The 23,863-nt window shown below is 41.1% G+C and overlaps 1 protein-coding gene across 8 annotated transcripts in view; it reads left to right on the top strand.

Moving 5' to 3' along the window:
* SPATS2L (spermatogenesis associated serine rich 2 like) overlaps positions 1 to 23,863 on the top strand; it is a 167,702-nt gene that overhangs the window by 56,718 nt on the left and 87,121 nt on the right. For 5 of the 8 annotated variants that reach the window (XM_012802228.2, XM_003785045.3, XM_012802227.2 and 2 more), the window contains exon 3: positions 23,580 to 23,640. In XM_012802228.2, coding sequence (XP_012657682.1) covers positions 23,602 to 23,640 — 39 coding nt within the window. In that variant the 5' untranslated portion in view covers positions 23,580 to 23,601. Of the gene's footprint in view, positions 1 to 11,547; positions 11,944 to 23,579; positions 23,641 to 23,863 lie in introns of those variants that run through there. The other 3 variants (XM_012802224.2, XM_003785046.3, XM_012802225.2) reach the window with 3 other exon arrangements.

Here is a 23,863-nt window from a genome sequence, read left to right as displayed (position 1 = left end):
GCTTAAGGCCTTAGTTTCCCCATTTTAAGAAGTTTCCTTAAATGATAGGAAGTTCTTTTTAAACATGAACATATTGGGATGCTAAGGCAGCTCATTAGTTGTCCAGGAATCAAAATCAGCAATCGTATCTTGTAAATGATCAGTTGGGAGCACTGCCAGTTTCTTGGATGTGGATTATTTCACTCCATCCACTTATGTACATTAACCATCAACAGATTCATACCTGTTTCTGTGTTGATATTTCTGCCCTTGACCCAAGGGTTTGTTCACTGCAGGTTACCCTCTTTGTGTACACTGATTGGCACATTCAAAAGGAGACTTTTGAGCCTTAGAGAATAGTAAGTTCTGCTTATGTCTGCTTTTTTGTTCTTATAGTCATCTATCTGTTTTTATCTAGAAGAAGTTAATGAAATGTTTTGTTGTACTAAGAATTTTAAGTGACGGTAATTAAATTTACAATAGAGAATAGCAGTATCAGATAAGAAAAAGTCTGCAAATATTGCTGATTATTCATGGGCTTCAGTTGGGAATAGACATTATACTATGTATTACCTATGCGAAATATTTGATGTGAAAATAAAAGGAAAAAGCAAACTACGAACATGCCAGCAAGAAAACTGTGAAATGTTGATTGCAAATAATTACAATAGCCCACACGTGATGGCTGCTTAGTTAATTCCATGATGGAGGTTTCCATGTAATATTAGGAGATTGTATGTAATACTTAGCATTTTGGAGTTTCCTAAAGCCTAACAGCATAGGAATCAAAATCTTACCATGTCTCAGGTACTTCTTGCTAGTAAATTAAACACAGAGATTTCATTAATAAGTAGTTTATTACACTAAAGTTGCAGTTTACCAAGTGTTTCTATAGGTATAATTAATTTTCTGGTGACTGTCACTAACTGAAGACGAGAATAGACTAAACATTTTTCAGAAATTACTCTTTTTAACCTTACTACAAAATCTTAATATTATTGACAAGATATTCCTGACAGGATGAAACATCAGTTTCCTAAATAAACTCACTGCAAGTAAATTTTAGTATGTATTTAATTAAACATCTTCTTGCCCAGTGCAGCAGAATTTCCTTTATCCTTGGATGGAAACTGTGTTTAGCCTATTAGCATATAGGCTAGTTAGCATTAAATTGGAACCTCCCCCCCCCTTCTTTCTTTCCACTACCTTCATGCCTTGTTGATTATTTAGCAATCCAGGATGATCTCTGACCTGCTGATGCAGCAAAGCCCACTTCCAGGTCAGGTGGCCATGACCTCCTGTGGACAGAACATGGTCTTTCAGCAACACCCAGGAAAACAGCAACGACAAATGCATTTGTTATTTCTCTGTGGATGAGTCATCCTGAGCTCAAATTACAGTCAATGAAAATGATTTAATGATTCAAATTCTTGGTACAAAAACTGATGAAAATCTGTAGGTTTAAGAAAATAAAGAGTTTACTTTGCATTGAAAATGAATTGTAGTGGTCTGCTTTGGGTATAGCTTTTGCATTTGATTATAGATGACTTAAATGAGTTTGTATCAATATAAGGTAGATTAAAAAATTAAGAAAGTAATGCCCATATTTACAAGACCTAGTATTGAATGTGAATTCCAATTTTTATGCTCCATATGGATATGTGAATGAAAGTTCAAATCCTAAAAGTTACTGGTCATGTTGATGATCAACTGAATAATATTATAAATTTGGCTATATCCTTTTAAATGTTATTTATTTCCACATTCAGATTTAGGATTCTTAATTGGTAGGTGGTCAGGGATATAGTTTATAAACAGCACAATATTTTGTCTCATAGATCTGGTTTTTAAACTACTATGCTTAATTTGATATTTAAAAGAGCATTATAAGAAAATAAAGTTTTCATCATTAAAAATTGAGAAACCCAGTTTTAACTAGTCTGCCCTAAAAAAAGGTTGGTCAAAGGCAGGGTTTGTAATACAGCAGGAACAGAAGAAAAATGATCTTCTTCACTGGAATGGCACAGTGGGTTGTTCCCAGGGATAGGAATCCAGAACATCTAGGGGAAGCAGGGGTATGAGAATCCAAAAACCCAAGAGAGGGCGCACACTGGGGGAAGTCAAAAAGAAGAAGAAAAAGTGCAGTGCCAAGAAGAGTTCCTCACACACAGTGGACACTCCATACACAGTTTGGGGGATTAAATGAACCAGACCACTCAGCTCTGTTAAGCATTGGTATAATTTACATCTGACAGAGTGTACAAAAATGACGCAGGGAGCGATGAGAGACTTAATGCTATTTGGGCATCTGCTGGACATCTAACTCATGGATAAATGAAAACAGGGTCTCAGACACCAACTTGCCTCACTGACATTGTCATCTCTGGGAAAGTAAAGGAAATGAAGGGAACTGCCGTGTGGGATCTAATTCTACCCAGGAAGAGACTAGTTGGTAGAGATTAGTTGGAATAGAAGTAGAGAAGGAACCTCCATCCGTTTATTCGGTGTGTGCCAGGCATGTGGAAGATTGTGACCATGTCATTGTAGGTTTTGTGATCCACGGGACAGGTGACGAAATGGATTGAGCAGACATGTATTACAGACTTTAGAGGGAAATTCCAAATATTTCAGAAAAGTAGAAGATGTGATTGTATAGTCCGAGACTCTGAAAGAGATGATAACTAAAGAGGCGAGAAACCCACCCCCTAAGTTCATTGTAGGGCCCTTTCTATAAACTCCAAAAGCTCCTCAAACCACTCCTCATGAGTCCAGTATTGTGCCTTTGCTCTCATCTCTACTTATTCTAAAACTTTAAGTTTCAAGAGGGCAGGCTGCATCTATCATGTTTATTTTGGAGTCCCCAGCAAATATAGCCGCATCTGGTACATAGCTAAGATATGAGATATATAAAATGTAAGTACATGTATTTTTTATCTATGATATGTATATATTTTATATGTCATGTATTCTACACACATATATGAAATTAAAGAATCGATAATGAAATTCTGATGATATAATCATGAATATTTTTCCAAATTATGATATACACACATTCTCTCTCTCACATACACGCACACCCACTCCAAGGCAAACACTCCATGATTCTTTGAATGATTAGAATTAGAAGTTTAATTGTTCTAAAAAATGAGGAAGAGAGATGGCTGTGGGTGCAAAGGGCATGCTCAGATTAGCTCAAGCTATAAAGGACAATTTAAAGAAGAATGTCAAGGAGAGGCCAAAACCAAGAACAGATACCAAAGAGGGAGAGGTAATCCCTGTGGAGAGGAAGCCTACAGTCCAGGGTGAGCCAAAGTATGTAAAAAAAACTCTGAAAACAACAAAAGAGACTTAAAACACTGGCAAGGAACAATTATACAGAAAACAAATGTAACAGAAAAAGCCAAATACAGAAAAAAGAACTCTTGTGATATCAAGCGAGTTTTATCCATTTTTGATATTGATATAATTTCTGTCAAGACTATTTTTCAATATTTTTTTTCTCTTATTTTTATAGACATTTGCTTTACTTTTGTCAAGAAAAGAATAAGAAAGAGATAACACCTCTGATGAGAAAACAAAGGGCTGTTCACCTTTTTCTATTCTCGCCTTTTATTCAAGGATACTGATTTCCTGGCCGGTGAGGGTAGGACAGGATGTGAGGGAGGCTCCAGCAGTGTAATACTAGCCCCTGAGCCCCTCAGCATGGCTTGGGGACTCCTGGCCCAGACTGCGTCTGCAGGCCTCACTCAGCTGTGACTGTGTCACTGCACTCAGTCATCTGGGGAGAATTTCAGAGAATGGAGAAAGCCCCAAAGCCTGGAGATTGACAAAAGGAGAAAACATAAAATTCCAGCGAAATTCAAGAATGTGTTCTGAAAACAGAATCCTCAGATAAGGAAGTAATAATCATTAGGCACCAAGAAGTCAAGCAGGACTAAGTGATTTTCCTGTTCAATAGAATAAGTAGATTGCAAAGTGAAGAAAATGTGGTAGAGGTGGGAGATAGGAATTTCATTGCGGCAGTCTTCACAATATCTCAGGATTTCATCGTGGAGAGCTATGAACTGGATAACAGAATAGTTCAGTGGATTCACAGCTAGGTTTGCATAATCCACTCGACAGAGTGGGTTTAGAGAGAGCCAATGTGATCGCATAATGTGACTGTATTGACACCTACTTCTGTTCTGTTCTAGCTCTTTCTGTCAATGACATGAAGGATGCTGAGTTTGATGAAAATAGTAGAAATAACTGACATTTATTGAGCTTTTATGGATCAAGCACTGTTCTATTCTACATGTATTAACTTATTAATCTTCACAACAGTCCTATGCAGTTGATACTCTTTCATCCCTGTTTTATAAATGAGTAAACCGTAGTGCAGAGAGTTTAATTACCTCAAGGTCACACAGTTCGTAAGTGGCAGAGCTGAGATTCAAGCCCAGACTGTCAGCTTAATAGCGCAAGTGACATAAATCCTTTAATTTGTGAATGACCAAAGTGAAATAGACAACTAGAGTGGAAAGTTACAGATTTGATACCTAAAAGAACCCTAATATGCTTGAAAATCAGCTGAACTAATAAAACATTGATTTGAGTCAAATATAAACTCATGTACTAGGGTTTCAAAAAAGAAAAACTACAAAAGTAAAGATTAGGGGAATGGCACTCAGTGATAAATGATTCAAGGAAATCCCGGGGGCGGGGGGTGGGTGGGGAGTTTAACTGGCTATAGGCTCGTTATGACCAATATGTAGTGTGATGTGATTATCAACACAATGCAGTCTTAGGTTGAATTTAAAAAAGAATAAAGTCATAGAATATATATAATATATATGTGTGTGTGTGTAATATATATACTCACACACATATATATAATTATATATATACACACATATCTGGGGTGAGAAGAGGCCAGACTATTTCAGGTGAGGAATAAGTTCACTCTCAAAAATAAAGTTCTCAAGGCCTGACAAGACAAAATGGCTTATCCACAAACTAATTTGGGGGTTTATAAAGTCCTGTCCAGCTCTAACATCTTTCGATTCTATGAACAATTCTGTAGTAGAATGAAGAAAGCATACTTCAGATGAATCTGAGAGTTCTAGAACAGTGGTCAGATTTAAGGAGTGGCTGAATGCAGAGCTGGCCTGTTCATGGGAAGTTACAGGAAGGCAGTTGACTCAATTTTAGCTACAGATTTACTCACAAGTAGCTCGGCGCAGAAGACACTCTCTTAGGAGGCACTGAATTCCCACTGTGGAATTTGTTTCAGCAGAGGCTGGATGGGGTGTTGGCAGAGGGGGATTCACTTACAGTTCAGGAGGAAGAGGCCCCTCTTGGTGCCCTGTAACCCCCGGATTCCAGAAGAGCAAACATTTACCAGATGTTGAGTTCAGCGTTGAAGCTGTACCAACTTACGCGACTGTGAACGCGTTGGGACCAGGAGATGCTTTCCATGGGAGTTGTTGGATTGTGAACCAAATCAAACACAAAAATCTGTTAGACAGAAGGTGTTTATGCCTTTTGGTAACAGCTTCTTCAGATTTTGCTTCAAATGGTAAGTCACACATTGTTTCCTAACAGAGCCATTTATCTCAGGCATTTCTGGCCCCACCTGCAGGAAGGAAGGCTCTTTCCGTGACCATCTCAGACGCCCAGCCACAAAAAGCCCAGAGGAAGTAATTGACTTCTGGAAGTATGCCTTACGCATATCAGCTGGACTAGACTTGGTTTCACTTTTAGTTTCAAGCTTTCAGACAATATCTGACTAAAACAGAATGAAACCACTCTAGATGCCTCATGGGAAACTTAGGGTAAAGATTGAGGAAAGACAGCGAAAATGGCATTGCCTCCCCATTTGGAATTCTGGAGTTACAAGGCAGAGGCCCCATGTCTTCCTGCACTGGAAGTGAATCCCTGCTCCGGAGAGGCATTAAGTGGCCATCCAGCTCTGCTTGCATGAATTCTGGAATGGGAGATTCACCAGCTCTCAACAACAGCTTCTCCTGCCCTTTAAAGACACCAGATATAACAGAAAGAGGGAAGGGGACAGAAGGAAATAGCACCTTAAGGAAAGGGTGTTGAAGAACATGGGAAATGGTCTGGGGAAGGGTATTCCATGGCGATTAGTTCCTCACTGAGAAGCAGAGAGCAAAATTTAAGGCACTGAGAAAGCTTTGTTCTTTCCCTTTGTTATTTTTCTTTCCCGTTCTTGCCTTTTTTTTTTTTTTTAAAACAAGCCAGCTTTACATTTATGATTCTAGCTCAACTGGAATGCACATGCTAGATAATTTTTACACCACACATTCCCTTTATTTGCTTGGAACCAAAGTCTAATGCAACGAGCACCAGGTGGAGGTCAGTTGGACAGGTTTCTGTCCCACCCTTGCTAGTGGCAGGCTCTGGGACCTTATCCTTAACATACAAGCCTCAGTTCCTTCATCTGTAAAATGGAGATAATGATACTTCCTTTCAGGCGCATAGTGAGAACTCAGTGAAATAGAATCACCCCGTGTGGTGCCTGAGGGGGTTTGTTTGGCTTGTTCACAGATGTCTCCGTAGCACCGAGGACAGGGCTGGCACAGGTGCTCGGTGTCAGCTAACTGAACACTGAAGGAAGGAATGAACATGGTGAGTAAGTGGTAGCCATTGCTAAAGGCCTGGCAGAGCACACAGACATAAGTCTTTGTAAAGCAAGGGACCGATTATGCGGAGGTTTGAACAAGGAGAGTGCTTTGTCATAGCTAAATCAATTTTTTCCCGTCGTGCAGCGTGGCTTGCAGATTCTTTAAAAACCAACTAACACTGCCGTAGTTATGTAGTCTTTGTAGTCTTTCCTCAGTCCCTGCCCCATGTTCTCCAGGAGGCATCTAAAGCGGTCTCATTCTGTCTAGCTATGTGTCATTTGAAAGCTTGAAATGAAAAATGCCACCAAGTTAAGTCTGGCTAGTAGCCGTTCAGAAATAGACACAAGCGTAGATTAATTTTCTAAGACAACTTCCCTTTCTACCACTTCCTTGTGGTTTTAAGGGAACCATTTAGTAAAACAAACAAGAGTCTTTTCAGTGTCTGGTTAACTCTTTTTGAAGACTGAGTCTGGTAAATTATGTAATATTAGCTGTTGGTCATCTCCCAGTATGGAAAACCAGGTTAGAATAAAACCAAATGAAATGTTTAATGTAATTTATGAGTTGCTTTCCTAGAGCTCACTGTAACTCAGTAGATAGCTTTTCTTTGTTTTGGAGCCCTTTAATAGTTTTCAGATTAAAGCAAATGGTTTTGCAAAACTAAAAGAACAAAAAGTCAATTTGCATCAAACAGAAAACAACATTTTTTTAAAGATCCAGTTGTCCATTCGAGAATGATGGTTTTAGAACCACGTAACCAAAAATGATGGGAGGTGTGAGGGAAAGTTGGAGAAGGATGGGACAAGAAGAAACTCTCCAATTTGCTAAAAGAAAAATGAAATAGGGGTGTTACCTCTTGCTGCATTGCGACCAGGACAAGTGTATAACTGATACCACACCACGTAACACCTCAATGCTATCCTCTGATGCCATCTAATTGCTTACTGCCTGCTGATCTTATCTCCCTGCAGGGGCCAATCTTAAAATTACCCTGCGTTATAATTAACTAAACACACTGCATCTAGCAGAGAAGCATAGTGGACACCCAGTAAATATTTATCAGTTGACTTCTGTGTACTAAGCAAGCGGATTTTCTCTCTGGCTTCACACATGACTCACTAGTTTCTGCCAGAGAGGTTTTACTTTTCCTCTTCCCTGAAATGTCGTTCCGCTCCTTGAAAGTACGTCATCCAAGCAGTGCAAAAAAGCACCTCCTCTGTGACGCCCTTTCTGATGAAGCCACTTGGTGTACATAGTGATAATCATTTCAGGATAATTTGTTTGATTTTGCTTATATTCTTTTTTTTAGAAAATTTAACTTTGCGACCTGGGTAGAGTGCCGTGGCATCATAGCGCACAGCAACCTCAAACTCTAGGGCTCAAGTGATCCCCTTGCCTCAGCTGCTTACCTGAGTAGCTGGGACTATAGGCGCTGTCCACAATGCCTGGCTGGTTTTTTGTTGTTTTTTTAATTGTTAGTAGAAACAGAGCCTCGCTTTTGCTCAGGCTGGTCTCAAACTCTGAGCTCAGCTGATCTACCTGCCTTGGCCTCCCAGAGTGCTAGGATGGGCATGAACCACCCTGCCTGGCCTTGGTTGTGTTCTTATTTCTCTTGGTTCTGACACCCCATGCCCCACAGTATATACCCCTCCAGAATAGGCATCAAGTCTTAGTTCTGGTAGGGACACAGAGACACTCTCTACCACATGCAGTGTCTGGCCCATGATGAACACATAGAGGACATGCTCTGTAGCTGGATAATGAAATTGTTAACATTAGTAAAAAAAAAAAAAAAGACAACCCCAATTGCTTGTCTCTATCAATCTGCCAAGAATGGGTATAAATGGAATAAAGTCTGTGAGAGATGGACCTGTTTCATCAAACAGGTCATCAAAACCTTATACATTTATGCCTCAAAATCGCTTTAAGGCAGATTAGATAAATAACAAAGTCTTTCAAAGGGGAATAACATATAGTATTATGTTTAGTGGAAAGGCCTGTACAATATTTGAGCTGTTGTACAAAAACCAGTTTTGATTCATTCAATCTTTAGAAAAATGATTTGGAAGAGATTAAGTATTGCTAAGGCTTACAGACCATCGGAAGCATCTGGGACTTTCTGAACTTCTCCCAGTGGGAGTTGAGCCCTAGGGCAGGCAGGAACTCAGTGCAAGGTAGAGAGATTGTGGGTCTATTCTCAGGCCTCTTCTGCTGTAAACACAGTGGACGAGGCAGGCCCAAGAAGGTTTACAGAGGGCCCATGAAGTGTGTCTGGGTGCAGACACAATGAAAGTCCACACCTGGGCTGGGTATGTGCTGCTGAGGTTAGTGGTTAACTGTTTTTAATATTGGGTAAAAATTAATTATTTTTTTCTTCTCTCGTACTCCGCAGAAAAAGTAAATTTCAGTCTGTGTTTCTCAAACTGTCATGTAGGCTTTGGTGGAGAGGAACTAGAGGACTAGTCTAGTGACTTGGTTTTCCTGAGAAGGCTTTGTAGGAAGAAGAAATAAAATAAGTACAGGATGTTGGGGAAGTCACCTGTTTAAAGGGATGAGATCTGTGGGGTTGAGTGAGGAAGATGTGGAGGACTGTGGTGCTCCTGAGTAGACCTTGACTCTGATAATGACACGGACATTACAGGGTGGGATGTGGTGGGGAGGAGAGCAGGGAATGGCCTGGAGGGTGAGTGACAGTGTCAGAACAGGGTTTGACAAAGCTGGTTTGAAAGGTGGCATTTAAAGTGTTAACTTCATGCTAGTGGTTAAAATCTGAAGAATAAGTGATCCCGAACTCATTTTAACTAGGAAAAGGAAGATTAAATGAGAGGACATTTATTCTTTTTTCCCCATAAGTCTTTATTGAACGCTTAGCTTGTCAAAGGCATTGTACTTGGGACTTTGGAAAAGAAAAAGGCACGGTGAAATTTATCAGAAGCAGGCTTTTTAAAAGGAAGGAATTCTTTTTATAACTGATTAAATCTATTCAAATCGTGTATAATTGAAGCACTTTAAAAGTATTTATTAATTTTCCCATGATAGCATATTTCAGGAGACAAACTTCTATTTTTTATTACAGGTAGAAATTGAAAGAAAATTTAATAAGACAGTAAATATGATCTTTAGAATTTCGAGCATAATGTAAAATGATCAAAATGAGTATTTATTGTCTGTCACTGCACTGGAATAAATCAAGGGCATTAAAATCAGATCAGTTCCCTCTTTAATCCATCTCGATATGATTACCTGAAGTCACAATGTGTGGGAGGTTTGGTGACCTTTAGATTGTTCTCTAATAAGCTCTAAGATTTTATTTGAACTTTGCTGTTTTTTTTTTTTTAATTTCAGATTAATAGGAGGATGCAAATGTTTAGGTTACGTTGTTTTCATTTCTAACGTAAAGTTCAAATTGTAGTTGAGCCCTTCACCCAGGGGGCATGCCGAACACCCTTACATTGTGCACAGTAGGTAAGATCTCACCAATTGCCCTCCCTCCTCCTGCTTACTGTCCTCTAAAGGCAAGTACCTTAGCTGTCAATCTGGTCATGAAGTCCCTGATCACATCTGAGAGCCGCAGGGCAAGTTTCCTGCCCTGCAGTGGATCTCCCATTCGCTGTACAGGGCAGAAGCATTGCAGTGGTGCATTTGCTTCTGCACGGGCTGCAGTTTTAAGAGCACGGGAAACAAATGAGCCATAGACACAGAGGGAGCTCTGAGAGTTCACAAGCCCTTAGCAGTGCTACAGTCAGGCCTTGGGCCACCACCCTCCTTCTGGAGTTGCCCTAGCTCTCCCATCAGGTGGCAGCGTCGGTGGGTGGAGGAAAGGGTGTAACCACACGAGGGCAATTTGTGGTCAGAAGGTCAGGTTTCAAAGGCCAGCTCCGTCCCTGTCTCAACGCATGACCATAACCTCTCTCACCTGTAAAATGAGGACAGTAGTTAAGTCGCCACGCAGGTTATAGTGAAATCTATTTATATCCTTTTATAGCACTGTAATAGCACTTGGTGAGTTCCAGGCACTGTTGTAATCACTTTATAAATATGAACTTCCATCCTCCTTACCACCCTACAAGGTAGTTACTATTACTGTCCTCAGTATACTGATGAGGAAACAGAGACAGAAAGAGATCAAGTCACTTGCTCAAATCCCCAAACCAGTAAGAGACAGAGCTGGGATTCAGTCTTGCTGAATGTAATTACTTAATGTCTATCATAAGAACACAAAGAAGTATCTATGTAGCAGTATTTCCTCTTTGTGGTTATTTAAGGCCCCAAGTTACTGTGATTGGTGACAAAGCCACCTTGCTATAGATGCCTCTGTCACAGGGCTGGCGGGAGTGGCTTTCTAGGCCGACTTCCTGCCTGTGGTCGGCTAGATGGTCTCATGGTGGGGAAATGAGGTCTGATCCTATAGAGAAATACACCCTTCTAAGAATGCATAGAACATATATGTATTTGTTTTCTACACATTGAACCAGCAAACAGGTAACACGTAGAAGGCTAACGTGGGTGTAGGTAGAGCAGGCCTGACAGGTCAGAAACCCTTTCTCTGTTCTGCCCCAAATGCCGTCCCAGCCCCTGCTCTCCACACTGGCTTTCACTGGTAAAGACTGAACAAAGCTAACAGCTACAATTTCATTCTTTGGAGCAAGACCATGACCTCTAATAAAATGTATACCTCTGGATGTGGTTTGTACATTTTTCATTTAGTATAAAATTAGCTAACAGAAGCTTCCAGTCAGGCCTAGAACCAGGAACTGGTTTTAAAACAGGGAGATGGCCTCCACGTGTAGTCCTAGGAATGTTAGCTAATTGATTAATGTGCCTGTACTCGCATCACCTAGAAGATGAGAAGCACTCAGCAGACAATCCTACCCAGAAACTGACCTTTGGAATGATGACTACAGTCCCAGCCTGTGCCGTCTGCCAGCCTCAGGGGCAGTCTGTGTAAAGGTTGCAGGTTCAGTGTCAGAGCTGCAACTTTCCTGGGTAAGAAGGATGAAGAACTGGGCATTCACTAACAGGGACCCAGGGCCAGAGTACTGGGGAGTTCCACAAAGAGGGAACAAACAGTCTGTCAGAAGGTGAGTCCCTCTGTGCCTTAGGGCATCGAGGCCACCAGCCCACTGCTGGTTACTCAGCCACACCCAAGATCCTGCCACTACTCCGGGTTTCTGGCTCCGCCTTTGTCACTGGTGAGAGGACTTACTGGTTTCAGTAAAAGCAATTTGATAAAGGTGGCCAGTTAGGAAACAGAGCTTATCTGCCTGCTGATAAAGCCAGCAGCTCCAGACTGTGCACCCGGAGCCCTGATTTGGACACCAGGAAACCTTAAAAAGTGAGTTGAGGCTGCCTTTGCTGGGAAGCCTTAGGAAGAAATGGGGGGAGGAAGAAGGGGAGAAAGGGGCTGTGAGGCGCTCCTGCTGGAGGTGGAGGCTCTGCCTCAGCTCCCTGGTGTTTCCTTCCCACCGACTGGCAGTGTGCTCAGGGCAGTGCATCACACACTTGTTTTTATTCAGCCAGTGCCAGTAACGTTTCAAGGAACGAGGAAAGAAGGAGCTTCCTCTGCTACTTTGAGATCATTAAATGCTTACGAGGAGAGTGCTGACTTGTGAGCTAGGCGTATGGCAAGTTTCTTGGAACTGAGGTTTTTGAAACCAGAGTATGGTCTGAAGAGATGATGGGTTCCTTTACCAGGTGTTTATTCCATGATGAATGAGCCAGCTTCCCAGAGTTCAGCCATCAACATACAGCTTTTGTTTGCCAGGCTTAGTTAGGGGTTCTCTTTGCCAGTCCAGCCTTACATCGCAGAACCACAACTCATATTGTCTTTGGACATGAACATGCGGGGTTGTCCTTAAAAAGATGCTATAAAAAGTTTTAAAAGATACAGCCCCCCCCCCCCAAGAGCAAGCTTCCTTCCCACACGGCGATGTGCCTCATCTCTGGGATGAGACATCCAAGCTGGACAGACCCCAGCCCCAGCTTTGCTCTGTGCAGAATCCTGAGCCAGGCTAATCCCAGTCTAATTTCTTTACCCCTCACTCTACTTTCCTTCTTCACCCCTTACTCTGGCTCTTTTCTGTGCTTTCATGTATGTGTTTGTTTCTGTTTCTGAGCTGTAAGCTCCTTTGGAGCCAATTGCTCTGGAGCCAGGAGATCCAAGTTCAAATCTCAGCTTGGTCACAAAACAAGTCAGCTGTATGATTTGAGTTAGCAGCTTACCTCTCTGTGCTTCTATTTTTTCCCCCATGGAATGGGGATAACAAGAACACAGGTATATGCTCCATTGGGCTAGTCTGAGAAGTAAATGAAGTAATCCTTGGACAGTGCTGAGAGCAGTGTAGGTATACAGTCAGAGCTCTGAAGTGTTAGTTTCATTATTGCCAGCATTCCCCACAGAGCCCGTGCATCCGCAGTGTTTAATGAATGTTTGTCAAATAATAACGAAAGGCATTGCTCTTTCTGCTGGAATTGCCCATAGCTAGTTGGGGGGAGGGGAGGAGAGGAGGGACGAGAAAACGTGTTATTTATTTTTCAACATTCAGGGAGTTTATGGTAGGGTTCTCGGTGCTCCGGGGTGGGGTATAAAGAACTGTGCTTGATCTTTTGTCCAGACTCTTCTGAGATTTGAGATTTGCTTGGCAGGCTGTGTGGCGGGGACGGGGAAGTGTACCCATATGAGCTGCAGGGAGACAGCCTATTAAGGTGTGCTTGGAGAGGGTGGCATTTATTCTTCTGCACCTCTTCTCTGCTTCGGAGAATGCCAGCCACTTCACCTTTTCTCAAGCGTCTCTGAGGATGGGCATATTTTAAAGACTCGAGCTTACATCATCGCATCTTAAAAGAACTGAGCATAATTGAGTTGCTGATACAAGTGGGTACTTGCACCAGGTCCAGGTCGCCCACATCTCTATGGAAACACATGTTTGCTTTAAAGCCCTGCAATCAGAAGCAGATCCTTATAGGAGCCAGCGTCGGGTCATGTTTAGAAAAAGGCATTTATTTATATTCTCAAGCCGTCAGAGACCTATGAAATGAAATCATTTCAAATTAAATAGAAAAACCATGGCGTAGATGAATGCTAATAAAGCTTGCCGTGCGTCCTCCCCCCCCAGTGCGCGCACCGCCTGGGATCCACCGCATTTATTTTAGCTGTCCTTTGCTCTTTTGCGCCCATTTGCATTCTGCTGCCGTGGGGAGGTGGCTTGGCGCTTTATGCAAAAATGGTTAATCTTCATTCACAAGCATTTGCCAGTACTAAAATGGAAAATTCAAAGCTGGACCTACCACGGAGTGTGCTTTGTGCTCCTCTAGCCATATCTCTGTATGGGGGGCAGATACAGCAGTGCACACAACGCCAGGGACTCTGCCCCTGCGTAGGCACTGGGGCTGTTGAGTGAAGATGTTCTCCCAATAGAGGTCTAAAACTTGCATCAGCACATCTTGCCCCAGATCTGCTCAAGTGATATTCTAAGTGATTGGAAGCTTTTATCTGCCTCTGAAAGCAGGCCTTTTCAAATCAGTATTGACTGTTAATGACCTGTTTAAATAAAACATTCAATTTTCTTTCTTCCCCCCACAAAGAACTTAGTAGGCAGTGACATTTCTAAACCAAAGGCTAACCCTGCTTTTCAAAAGAGGCAGAGCCAGAGCTTTTAAATGTGAGCTTTTAAATTTTTTCCTGACATTTGCCCTTAAAATGCTTTTTCAGTGAAGTTGTTCTAACAGTGGGTTGAGTACATGGAAATGTCTTTGAATAAAAATGCAGCCTTGAGGGTTTTTTCCTTTAAATGAAACAATAAAACAGTCTAAGTATCTTCACATGAAATTCATATTTCAGTCACCACTCTCTGGTTCATTGTTGATGTGTCCTCATTTCTAATAATTAAAGAAACTTTCCTCCAAGGAACGAAACTGTGGGAATTAAACCATGGAAAAAAGAGCACAAACGCTTAGAATATGAGACCTCATAATTACAAAACCCGATCAGGAACAGCAAAGGATTGAGGGAAAGAAAGAAGGCACAAAAAGGAAGAGGCAATTGAAAAGTAAAGCAACGGAAAACCTAATATTAACTTTAGACAAAGTCCCAATTTTATAGAAGTAAAAGAAAAAACTTTAGACAAATCAGATTCAATAGAGTTTAAATGAGCAATGAAGAATTTGTGAACAGGGCAGACACTGCCACATGGTAGGATACCATTTATGGACGGAAAAAGGAAAGTGACATACGGACAATGGAAATGAGGTACAGAAACAGCCGACTTGGTGACAGCTGGCTGTTTGCCTTGTTTGAACATGATTTGAACACTTGGCGGCCTGTAATTGGCTGAAAGTCTGTGACTGGTGCAAGTGTGGATTACAGCCTGTTTAGACATCCAGCCAGGTTACAGTTCACTATGGATGGAGAAATGTTAAAGCTGAACTTAAACTATGTATGGAGTCCCACTTGTAATTGTAGCACTCTGGAGGCCCAGGCGGGTACATCGCCTGAGCTAGGAACTTCAAGACCACATCTCTACTAAAATTAGAAAAACTAGCCTAGTGTTGTTAGACACCTGTAGTCCCAGCTACTCAGGAGGCTAAAGCAAGAAGCATCTCTTGAACCCAGAAGTTTGAGGTAACCGTGAGCTATGATGCCACCTTGGAACTCTACCCAGGGCAACAGAGTAAGACTCTGTCTTAAAGAAAAAAGAAAAAAAGAAGGCAGCTTTAACTTAATTTAACAGAAAGAGCACTATTTCTTTTTTCAGCTAATATGCAGAGAAATAGCCCAGTGCATTGGAGACAGAACCCACACCTTTGATATGTGTTCTCATCCACTCTCAATGCTGACAAGCCTGGAGTACCTGAGAGCCAAGAGACCACAGGTTATTTCCTCCAACCTATTATTTAGGGGGCCTTTGTGCCACACCGCGGCCATCAGGATCAATGGTGCCTGGCACAGACAGATGTGTAGCGCCAGCTCTCCCTGCAAAACCTGCCTGTCCCGTTTCCCATCCTCTCAGAGCACTGCCCCCTGCTAAGAGCAGATGGAAGCAGTAGAATGAAGTAAATTAATCTGTGATATTACATCCTCTTCCAGACGTAATCGCATGCGCTAAACCACGTGAAAATGCAGTTATCTCCAAAGTTTGTACTCCCAGATCCTGTTGGCACTGTTTTAGCTGAGATGCTTTTTGCTACTTCTCAAATCATGTGGCATGATCGACTTCTGTTGGGACTCAGAAAATAATCCCAAAATAAAGGCCTCAGAAGCAGCCTCAAAAACAAGTTTTTCCCTGACCTGGTCCTGTGGTCCAGCCACTCAGTCTCGTTCTCTCTCAAGACTAACCAGAAAAAACAGAATCCCTTTTCTCCAAAGCCATAAAAACTAAAAGTATTACTCTGAACTTTCCTTTTCTACCCTCTGTAGAAAAACTGACTATTAAAATAATTATCCAACCTATGTTATTTAGCTATAGATCGTAATACACCTACTCTAGAGAGAGTCCTATCCCAGACCCCTAAAAAATTACTCAAGCAGGCCAAAATTATCTAGACAGGCCTTACTAGATTTCCTCAGTCTGTTAACATTTATTTTGTCCAATCATATTTCTCCTTGATTGTCCATACTTTATTAAACCTAAGCATAAAATTAGATGACATTCTCCGTAGGTTTGAGTCTTCATCCTGAAGACTCCTGTGTATACATTAAATGCATGTATATGCCTTTTTCTGAGGATTCCTGCACACAGTGTCAGTCCCAATCAGTCCCTCTGAGGTAGCCGCATGAAAACATCTTGAGATCTACCCGATTATAGTATTGTCAAGGCTAAACAAAAATCAGGTACCTAGGGCGACCTCATCTCTAAAAATAACTGGGTGGCAGGCGCCTATAGTCTCAGCTACTTAGGAGGCTGAGGCAAGAGAATTGCTTGAGCCCAAGAGTTTGAAGTTGCTGTGAGCTGTGACGCCATGGCACTGTACTAAGAGTGACAAAATGCGACCCTGTCTCAAACAACAACAACCACAAACACCACGTAGAGCATTATGTGAACAGTAATTTTTAATTCAACTTGTTAACATGTTGTTTAGAATATTGCATCCTCATTTATACGTGAAATATGTTTGTACTTTCCCTTTATAATAATATATTTTTTATTTTTTCCAATTTAAAAAAAAGAAAGAAAAATCAGGTACATAGATGCATTGATTAATTTATGCTAAAGATGCAGTTAAGCATCGACCCGCATGTCACAGAGGCCCTGGGCATCATCACAGTGGCAAAGAGACAATCTGTGGACTGAGGGCCCACTAATGCAGCTCTTTGCATCTCACCTGGGGTAGGAAGCGACAGGAACATAGCCATTTCTTTATAACAAGTGCATCCCTGCCCACTTCCATGTGAGTGGAGTGGTTTTGACCTGCAATTTGTGTGCCCTGCCCCACTGAGAGGGCAAGACCCTCAGCAGCGACATTCTCCTTGTGGAGTTCTCACCACCATATGGAGACAGCAGGCCCCAGACTTGTTTAAGATGGCTCTCAGGTGCGGTCAGCACAATGGCCATGGACCCCAGAGTCAGCTGCCCAGGTATGAGTCCTGACTGTGCCGCTTACTGTGAGAGCTTGAGTTAGTTACTAAATCTCTGCGCCTCAGTTTTCACATGTGTCACTTGGGGATAATCATAATTTCTACTCATAGGATTCTGAGGGTAAAAATGGAAAAATGTCAAGCACCAATCAGGGTGCCTGGTACATTATAAGATCTACGTAAGTGTGTTAATTATTATTAATAAGTTGCCAAAAGACCATTCCTTAGCAATGTAATGTATAGGGCACTGCCCCCCCCCCCATTTTTCTATGTAGATGGAGAGTCTGTTTCTTGCATATAGTGATTGAGGGCAAGAAAGAGACCCCGTTCTTTGTGTTCCCGGGTTGGGGGCCCTAGTGATCTCAAAGTTTAGCTTATGTGCCTCCGAATGCCGTGGGGGCCCTAACCCCAGAATGTCTGATGCTGTGCTTAGGGCAGAGTATTTGCTTTTGTTTTTTTATTATTTCAGATTAATATATGGGTACAAACGATTGGGTTACATTGTTTGCATTTGTGAGGTAAAGTCCAAGTTGTAGTTGAGCCCTTCACCCAGGAGGTGTGCCATATCCCCTTACAGTGGACCCATTAGGTGAGAGCTTACCAAACCCTTCTCTTCTCCCTCCACTTGAATTGAATAGGGTTTCTTTCTGGTGTGGGCATGTAGTTGTTCATCTACTAGTTCCTTAAAAGTTCCCAGGCCAAGCTGATGTTGCTCATCTGGGGACCACACTTCAGGAACCAGTGCTCTAGGACAGCACTTTCCAATAGAAATAGAATGTGTGGTCGATAGGGTGCCTGGTGGCTCACACCTGTAATCCTAGCACTCTGGGAGGCTGAGGCAGGAAGATCACTTGAGCTTAGGAGTTCTACCAGCCTGAATAACAGTGAGAACCTTCTCTGCTAAAAACAGAAAATAACTAGCCTGCCATGGTGGTGTATATCTGTAATCCCATCTACTTGGGAAGCTGAGGCAGGAAGATCACTTGAGCCCAGTAGTTTGAGGTTGCTATGACACCACAGCACTCTACTCAGGGTGACAGAGTGAGATTCTGTCTCAAAAAAAAAAAAGTGATGTGAGCCACATATGCAGTTGTAAATTTTCTTGCAGTCACATTAAGAAAGCAAAAAGCAATGGATGAAATTAATTTTAATTTAATCCAATTTATCAAATTTCAATATATAATCAATATAAAAATAATAATGAATCCCTTTTTTAGTACTAAGTCTTGGAAATCTAGGATGTGTTTTATACTTCCAGCATGTTCCAGTACAGAGGAGCCACATTCAAATCTGGCTTTGCATGAAAATAACCTGGAGAGTTGCTGTGTTAACGCTCCAGTCCCCTACACCAGCTGACACTGGGACCCAGAAATCTCCCTTTTCCAGAGCTTTCCTGTTGGGTCCTAGGATTAGCCAGAAAGTGAAGTCAATCTCCAGTCTCTATCACCGTGGTCATTTTCCCTCTCTAAGCCATACCTTATGGCCTTTATTATCTATCCCCTTTAGTCTACATCAGCGGTTCTCAACCTGTGGGTCGCGACCCCTTTGGAACTGTATTAAAGGGCCGTGGCATTAGGAAAGTTGAGAACCACTGGTTTACATTACGATAATTTATGAAATATTTTATTAGCAGCCCCAAATATGCAGTATGATTTTTATGTTTTTATAAATCATGAGAACACTTTGCATAAATAACCTTGAACACAATTGTAGAAAGCTCTATTTTAAAATTTTTCTCGAGTATTTCCTCTAGTTTTCTAAATCCAGCTCAAGCAAAGTGATACAATACCGGAGAACAGGAAAGTGAATTTAAGAGCAGTAATAGAGTTCAGAAAAACAAAAGTGAAACTGTGTCACTGGCAAGACAATAAATATGAGGAGAAACGGAGATGGCAAAGTCACAAAGCAGTCTGGCATTTCAATACGTTGTTATAACTTTCCACGTTTTATATGATTACATGAGAAACATAAATATGTATTCTTTAAACTTGGAGTTTATATGATTACATGAAAAACATAAATATGTATTCTTTAAACTTGGAGAGTGTGAGACATATTAAACTTCATTGAATCCTATCAATTGTAAATGCTAATCCAAATGTATTTGCCAGAATTTATGCCATTCAAGTTTGTTTTTCATAAAAAATATTTATCTCTGTTATAGCTAAAGGATTTTCTGACTGGTGATGTGTATGTTCAGTAAGATCATTGCTCAGTGGATAATTCAGTCTGGTATAACTTTGTGCTTAAAGTGATTAGTGGTAACCGTATTTGTGGTTCATTAATTTTACACTGGAGAAGTGTATAGATGATATATTAAAATGGCGAAATTCTTTTCTTTGTCATTGGTGTCTTCTCTAATAAGTTTTAGCAATTTCCCTGATGTTTATTTTGTTGTAGGATATATATATATAAATATTACGTGACATCTATGTATGTTTATAATGCCATTACTGAAATCTAAATTGCAATTTTTAGGGAAAAAAAGCTCTGAAACACTACCTAAGCTATTGAAATGTTGCATGAATATCAAGACTTATACTTCTGGCTGTCTTAATTTTGTTTTGATTAATTGATGTGCACGGAACATTTACCCATAGACTTGAACAGTTAGCCATCAATAACTGGTTTGTTTCAAGAATAATCTTAAGTGATAATAGGAATGAGAAATCAAGTTCTTTCTTAAGAAGTCAGAGATGCCTGCACTTTCTTGCATATTTGAAACTTCAGTGGTTCACACATGTTAAGGAGTGAGCATTCAGCCGTGTGCAGCCGTGACTACTGAGTGAGATGACCAAGTGAGATGTGAAACTGAGATGTGAGGGAAACAGCACAGTTTCATTTTCCTTTTCAGAGGGAAGAGGGAGTCAGCTTGGGAAGGCAGCAAGTGTGTGATGCCATGCAGGTGCAGGGTGTGCTTCTGCATATTCTGCAGGGCCCACTGAAAATCAGCCCCACCTGTCCCATACTTTCCCTAATGGATGTCCTCATCAGCAGAACCTGACTTGACTATGTGGCCACTTGCACTCATAATATTTCAAGGCAAACTAGCTGTTTAGATCAAGTAGTTTCTGTAACTTGAGCTGTGGCCACTTTCCCGATTCCTCTATTACACAATAGCCGCAGAAAGCCATGATGTAGAGAGGGCACTAGACCCCCACGTGGAAGGTAGGGCATGTGGAGGCCGCCTTCCACGTGGGAAAAACAAGAGAATAAAATGGGCAAAGAACTGATCCCTACAACTATGCTGATCTTCCCATCTGAGAAACCTATAATAGTCTCACGCTATTCTCATAGCCAGCATTTTTCTTCCATAAAAAAATAATGTTGTGGGTGGCGCCTGTGGCTCAATGGAGTAGGGCACTGGCCCCCTATGCTGGACTTGGCGAGTTCAAACCCAGCCCTGGCCAAAAATTGCAAAAAAAAAAAAAAAAATGTTGTGCTTAATCTTACTGGTATCAGTACTGAAGATGAATCTTTCCTTGAATCAGACTTTGAAGTCAAAGAGAAAGGTAATTGCCAAGGAGGGATGTGTGTGTGTGTGTGTGTGTGTGTGTGTGTACATTTTGTCTTATGAATATGGCTTGCCATCTGATGCTGCCACTACCTCAGATCTCAGAAATTTCTTGTCTTCACTGGAATTCCTCCCTGATTGCTCTGTAGATTTTCTAAAGCCGTAATTCACAGCTTCATGCTTAAATCCTAGACATCAAAGCCCAGAACACAAAAACAACACATTTTTCGATTAGGTTGCATGCATCTTTAATGGCAAAATCACACATAGATGTGTCCGAAGGACTCATCTAAAGTCTAGTCTAAGGAAAGGCATTACGGCTTACAGGTCCATCCTAAAATGCCACTGGAGTCACCTGTCACCATACAGCTGTTCATAGTTCCATAGGTGTATCCCTCTCCCTTTCTCTCTCATGCACACACACGTACATTATCACCACTGAACAGCCACTTTCATATACTTGTATATGCAGTGTGTGTTTATAGAATACCAAAACTTTCATCTGAATGGGAAGTCTTCAGATATCATGATTGTAGATTATCTTGCAGGCGTTATGATGGCTCACCAAAGGTTCTACTTTCCATCCATGGCTTATAAACAAACAACTGATTGTTTGTTCTTTGACCTCACATACCATCTCTGGTCACTATTAAAGATAATCAGAAAATAATCATGTCTTTTACTAATAACTTTCAGAGACAGGAATAAGTGAGAATATGTATAACATTCGAGTGTTTTTGCCAGCTAGTATCATTTACTTCCTCCTGTATGCCAAGGATATAGAATTTACCATTTGGAGGAAATGAGAAATGTTGTCAATACAATGGACACTTTTGCAGAACATATGGGCAGAGCTGCCTTGCTGGGAGTGGGGACACAGGGTCCCTCTGCTAGCATGCCCACATGCACACGTCAGTGGCGGTATCACCTGGAAACTTGTAAAAATAAAGTCTTACTGTTTCTAATATTCGATGTCTATGTAGTTCCTATTTGAGAATAATTTCAGTGGTAATAGAGGAACCATTGCAAATTGCCAGCTTTCATCCTAAAGTCGCCCAAAGACAATGGATCTGAATTTGTGCTTTGTTTAAGGCGTTGGTAGGTGTAAAGGAAAATAGTGGGGAGAAATCAGAGAATTTTTGTAAGTTATTCCTAACATGTTTCAACTCTGGAGGCGGGGGCACTCTTTATAACAAAAGACCAAAAAACTATGCTGAAGTGTTTCAGCTTTTCTTGATTGACAAAAAGCTTTCAACATGCAGATAGAGAGTATATATTGATCCTTTGGCCTGACAAACTGCTAATTTCTGAAGCAATCTATGCATGCATTTAAGTCATTTATTCTCTGTTTCAAAAGACTGAAACTATTAAAGACTTCAGGTTTACCTTCCATAATAATGGTGAATGATTTTGACCAGATAAAGCCTGGGCAATGAAGGCAGAAACCTAAAGAGCTTCGGGAAACAGAAGGCTTATGGGAAAGCTTTAAAGATATGTATTTTTAAACCTTTTAATTTGTATTCTTAATTATTGTAGGTAGGTAAGAGTTGTCTATCCTTGTATAGGGTACGTGAGAGGTTTTGATCCAAGGTGAATTAATCAAATCAGGGTAATTGGAGTATGCATCACCTCAGGCATTTATCATTTCTTGGCTGTTAGGAGCATTCCAATCCTACTCTTTTAGTTATTTTAAAATATACACTAACTCACTGTTGATTATGGCCATTTTGTTGTGCTGTCAAATATTGTTCATTCTAAATTCTAAGTAGATTTTTTCAGCCATTAACCATTTGCGTTTTATCCCCCAGCCCTGGGGGAAGGGCGTGGGGTGGCAGTTCTTTTTTTTAATTTATTGTTGGGGGTTCATTGAGGGTACAAGAAACCAGGTTTCACTGATTGCATTTGTTAGGTAAAGTCCCTCTTACAATCGTGTCTTGCCCCCCAAAGGTGTGGCACACACCTCCCTCCTTCCCTCTCTCTGCTAATCCCTTCCCCACTCCTCCCTCCTTCTTCCTCTCTCTGCTCGCCCCCTCCCCTTGTCATTAATTGTCCTTATATCAAAATCGAGTCAGTTCTTATGGGCAGTTTAAAGAGTCCATTTGAAACTGGAGATCATGAATTTATGGTCATTAAAAACTACGGTGGAGGTACATACATATTGATCTGGACGGTTGTTCCTGATATGTTGGTAAGCGAAAAAGGAAGTGAAGACTGCTATGTACTGGTGGAGAGTGAGGCGGGGGAAGTGGCAACCTGAGATAGGTCAGGGAAGCCCTCTCAGAGGAGGTGTTACTCAAGCTGAGGCGAAGACTGCAGGAAACAAACAACCCTACAGAGGTCTGAAGTTGCAGCATTCGGGAGAGAGAGAAAAGGCACAAGTGTTCCTTGTGTGTAAACCTGGAACCATTTCTCTCCGTTGCTCTCTGTAGCACGTGGTGTGATTACACGTACACGTACACGTAAGAGATAATAAATGTTTGTTAGATGACTTAGGGGCTGATAAAAGCTTTGGGACAGTGGAGATTGCGATGACAATAGCTGCTTAAAGTCGGAACAATTTCCCTCCTCTCACTGCTTTGACCACCTTTCTTTTACCTAGTAAGAAGAAACACGGTTTGGGTGCATTCCCTCCTGTCTTTGTCATTTTCCATGTCAATAGAGCAATGAATAAAAGATTTCACATTGTCTTCCAGAGTTATCGTAATATGCTTTTAGAACATATCTAAGTCAAATGCTTAGCTTGAAAGTATTTTTACATTCTAAAATGGTATTTATGATTATGATGGAACAAAATTGTTTGCTATATCAGAACCAAGTACAAAAATAACATTGAGAAATCAACTTTAAAACATTGAAGTAAATCTTTTTTCCCCCTTCCTTATAGGGCTTGTTCCACTAGAAGCAAGATGGCTGAACTGAATACTCACGTGAATGTCAAGGAAAAGGTAAGATCAAGTTATATGCTGGCTCCCAGAAATGCTGACCTGGGTAAATGCAGTCCCCGGCTGGTGGAAACTCAATTGCAATGGAAGAAGGGAAAATGGTTTTAGGGGACATATTCATAGTAAATTTGCCACACTAGAAAACGGTTTAGCAGAGAGAATCCTAAGTAGCATTTACTGAATGTATTTTAAGCACATTACGTTAGTTTTCTCTTGATCATACCCT

Source organism: Otolemur garnettii, unplaced genomic scaffold (assembly GCF_000181295.1).
Source record: "Otolemur garnettii isolate 467f Iridium unplaced genomic scaffold, OtoGar3 scaffold00013, whole genome shotgun sequence".
Classification (NCBI taxonomy): Eukaryota; Metazoa; Chordata; class Mammalia; order Primates; family Galagidae; genus Otolemur; species Otolemur garnettii.
The sequence above is the reverse complement of the archived record's forward strand: the minus strand, read 5'-3'. Positions and strand labels throughout refer to the sequence as shown.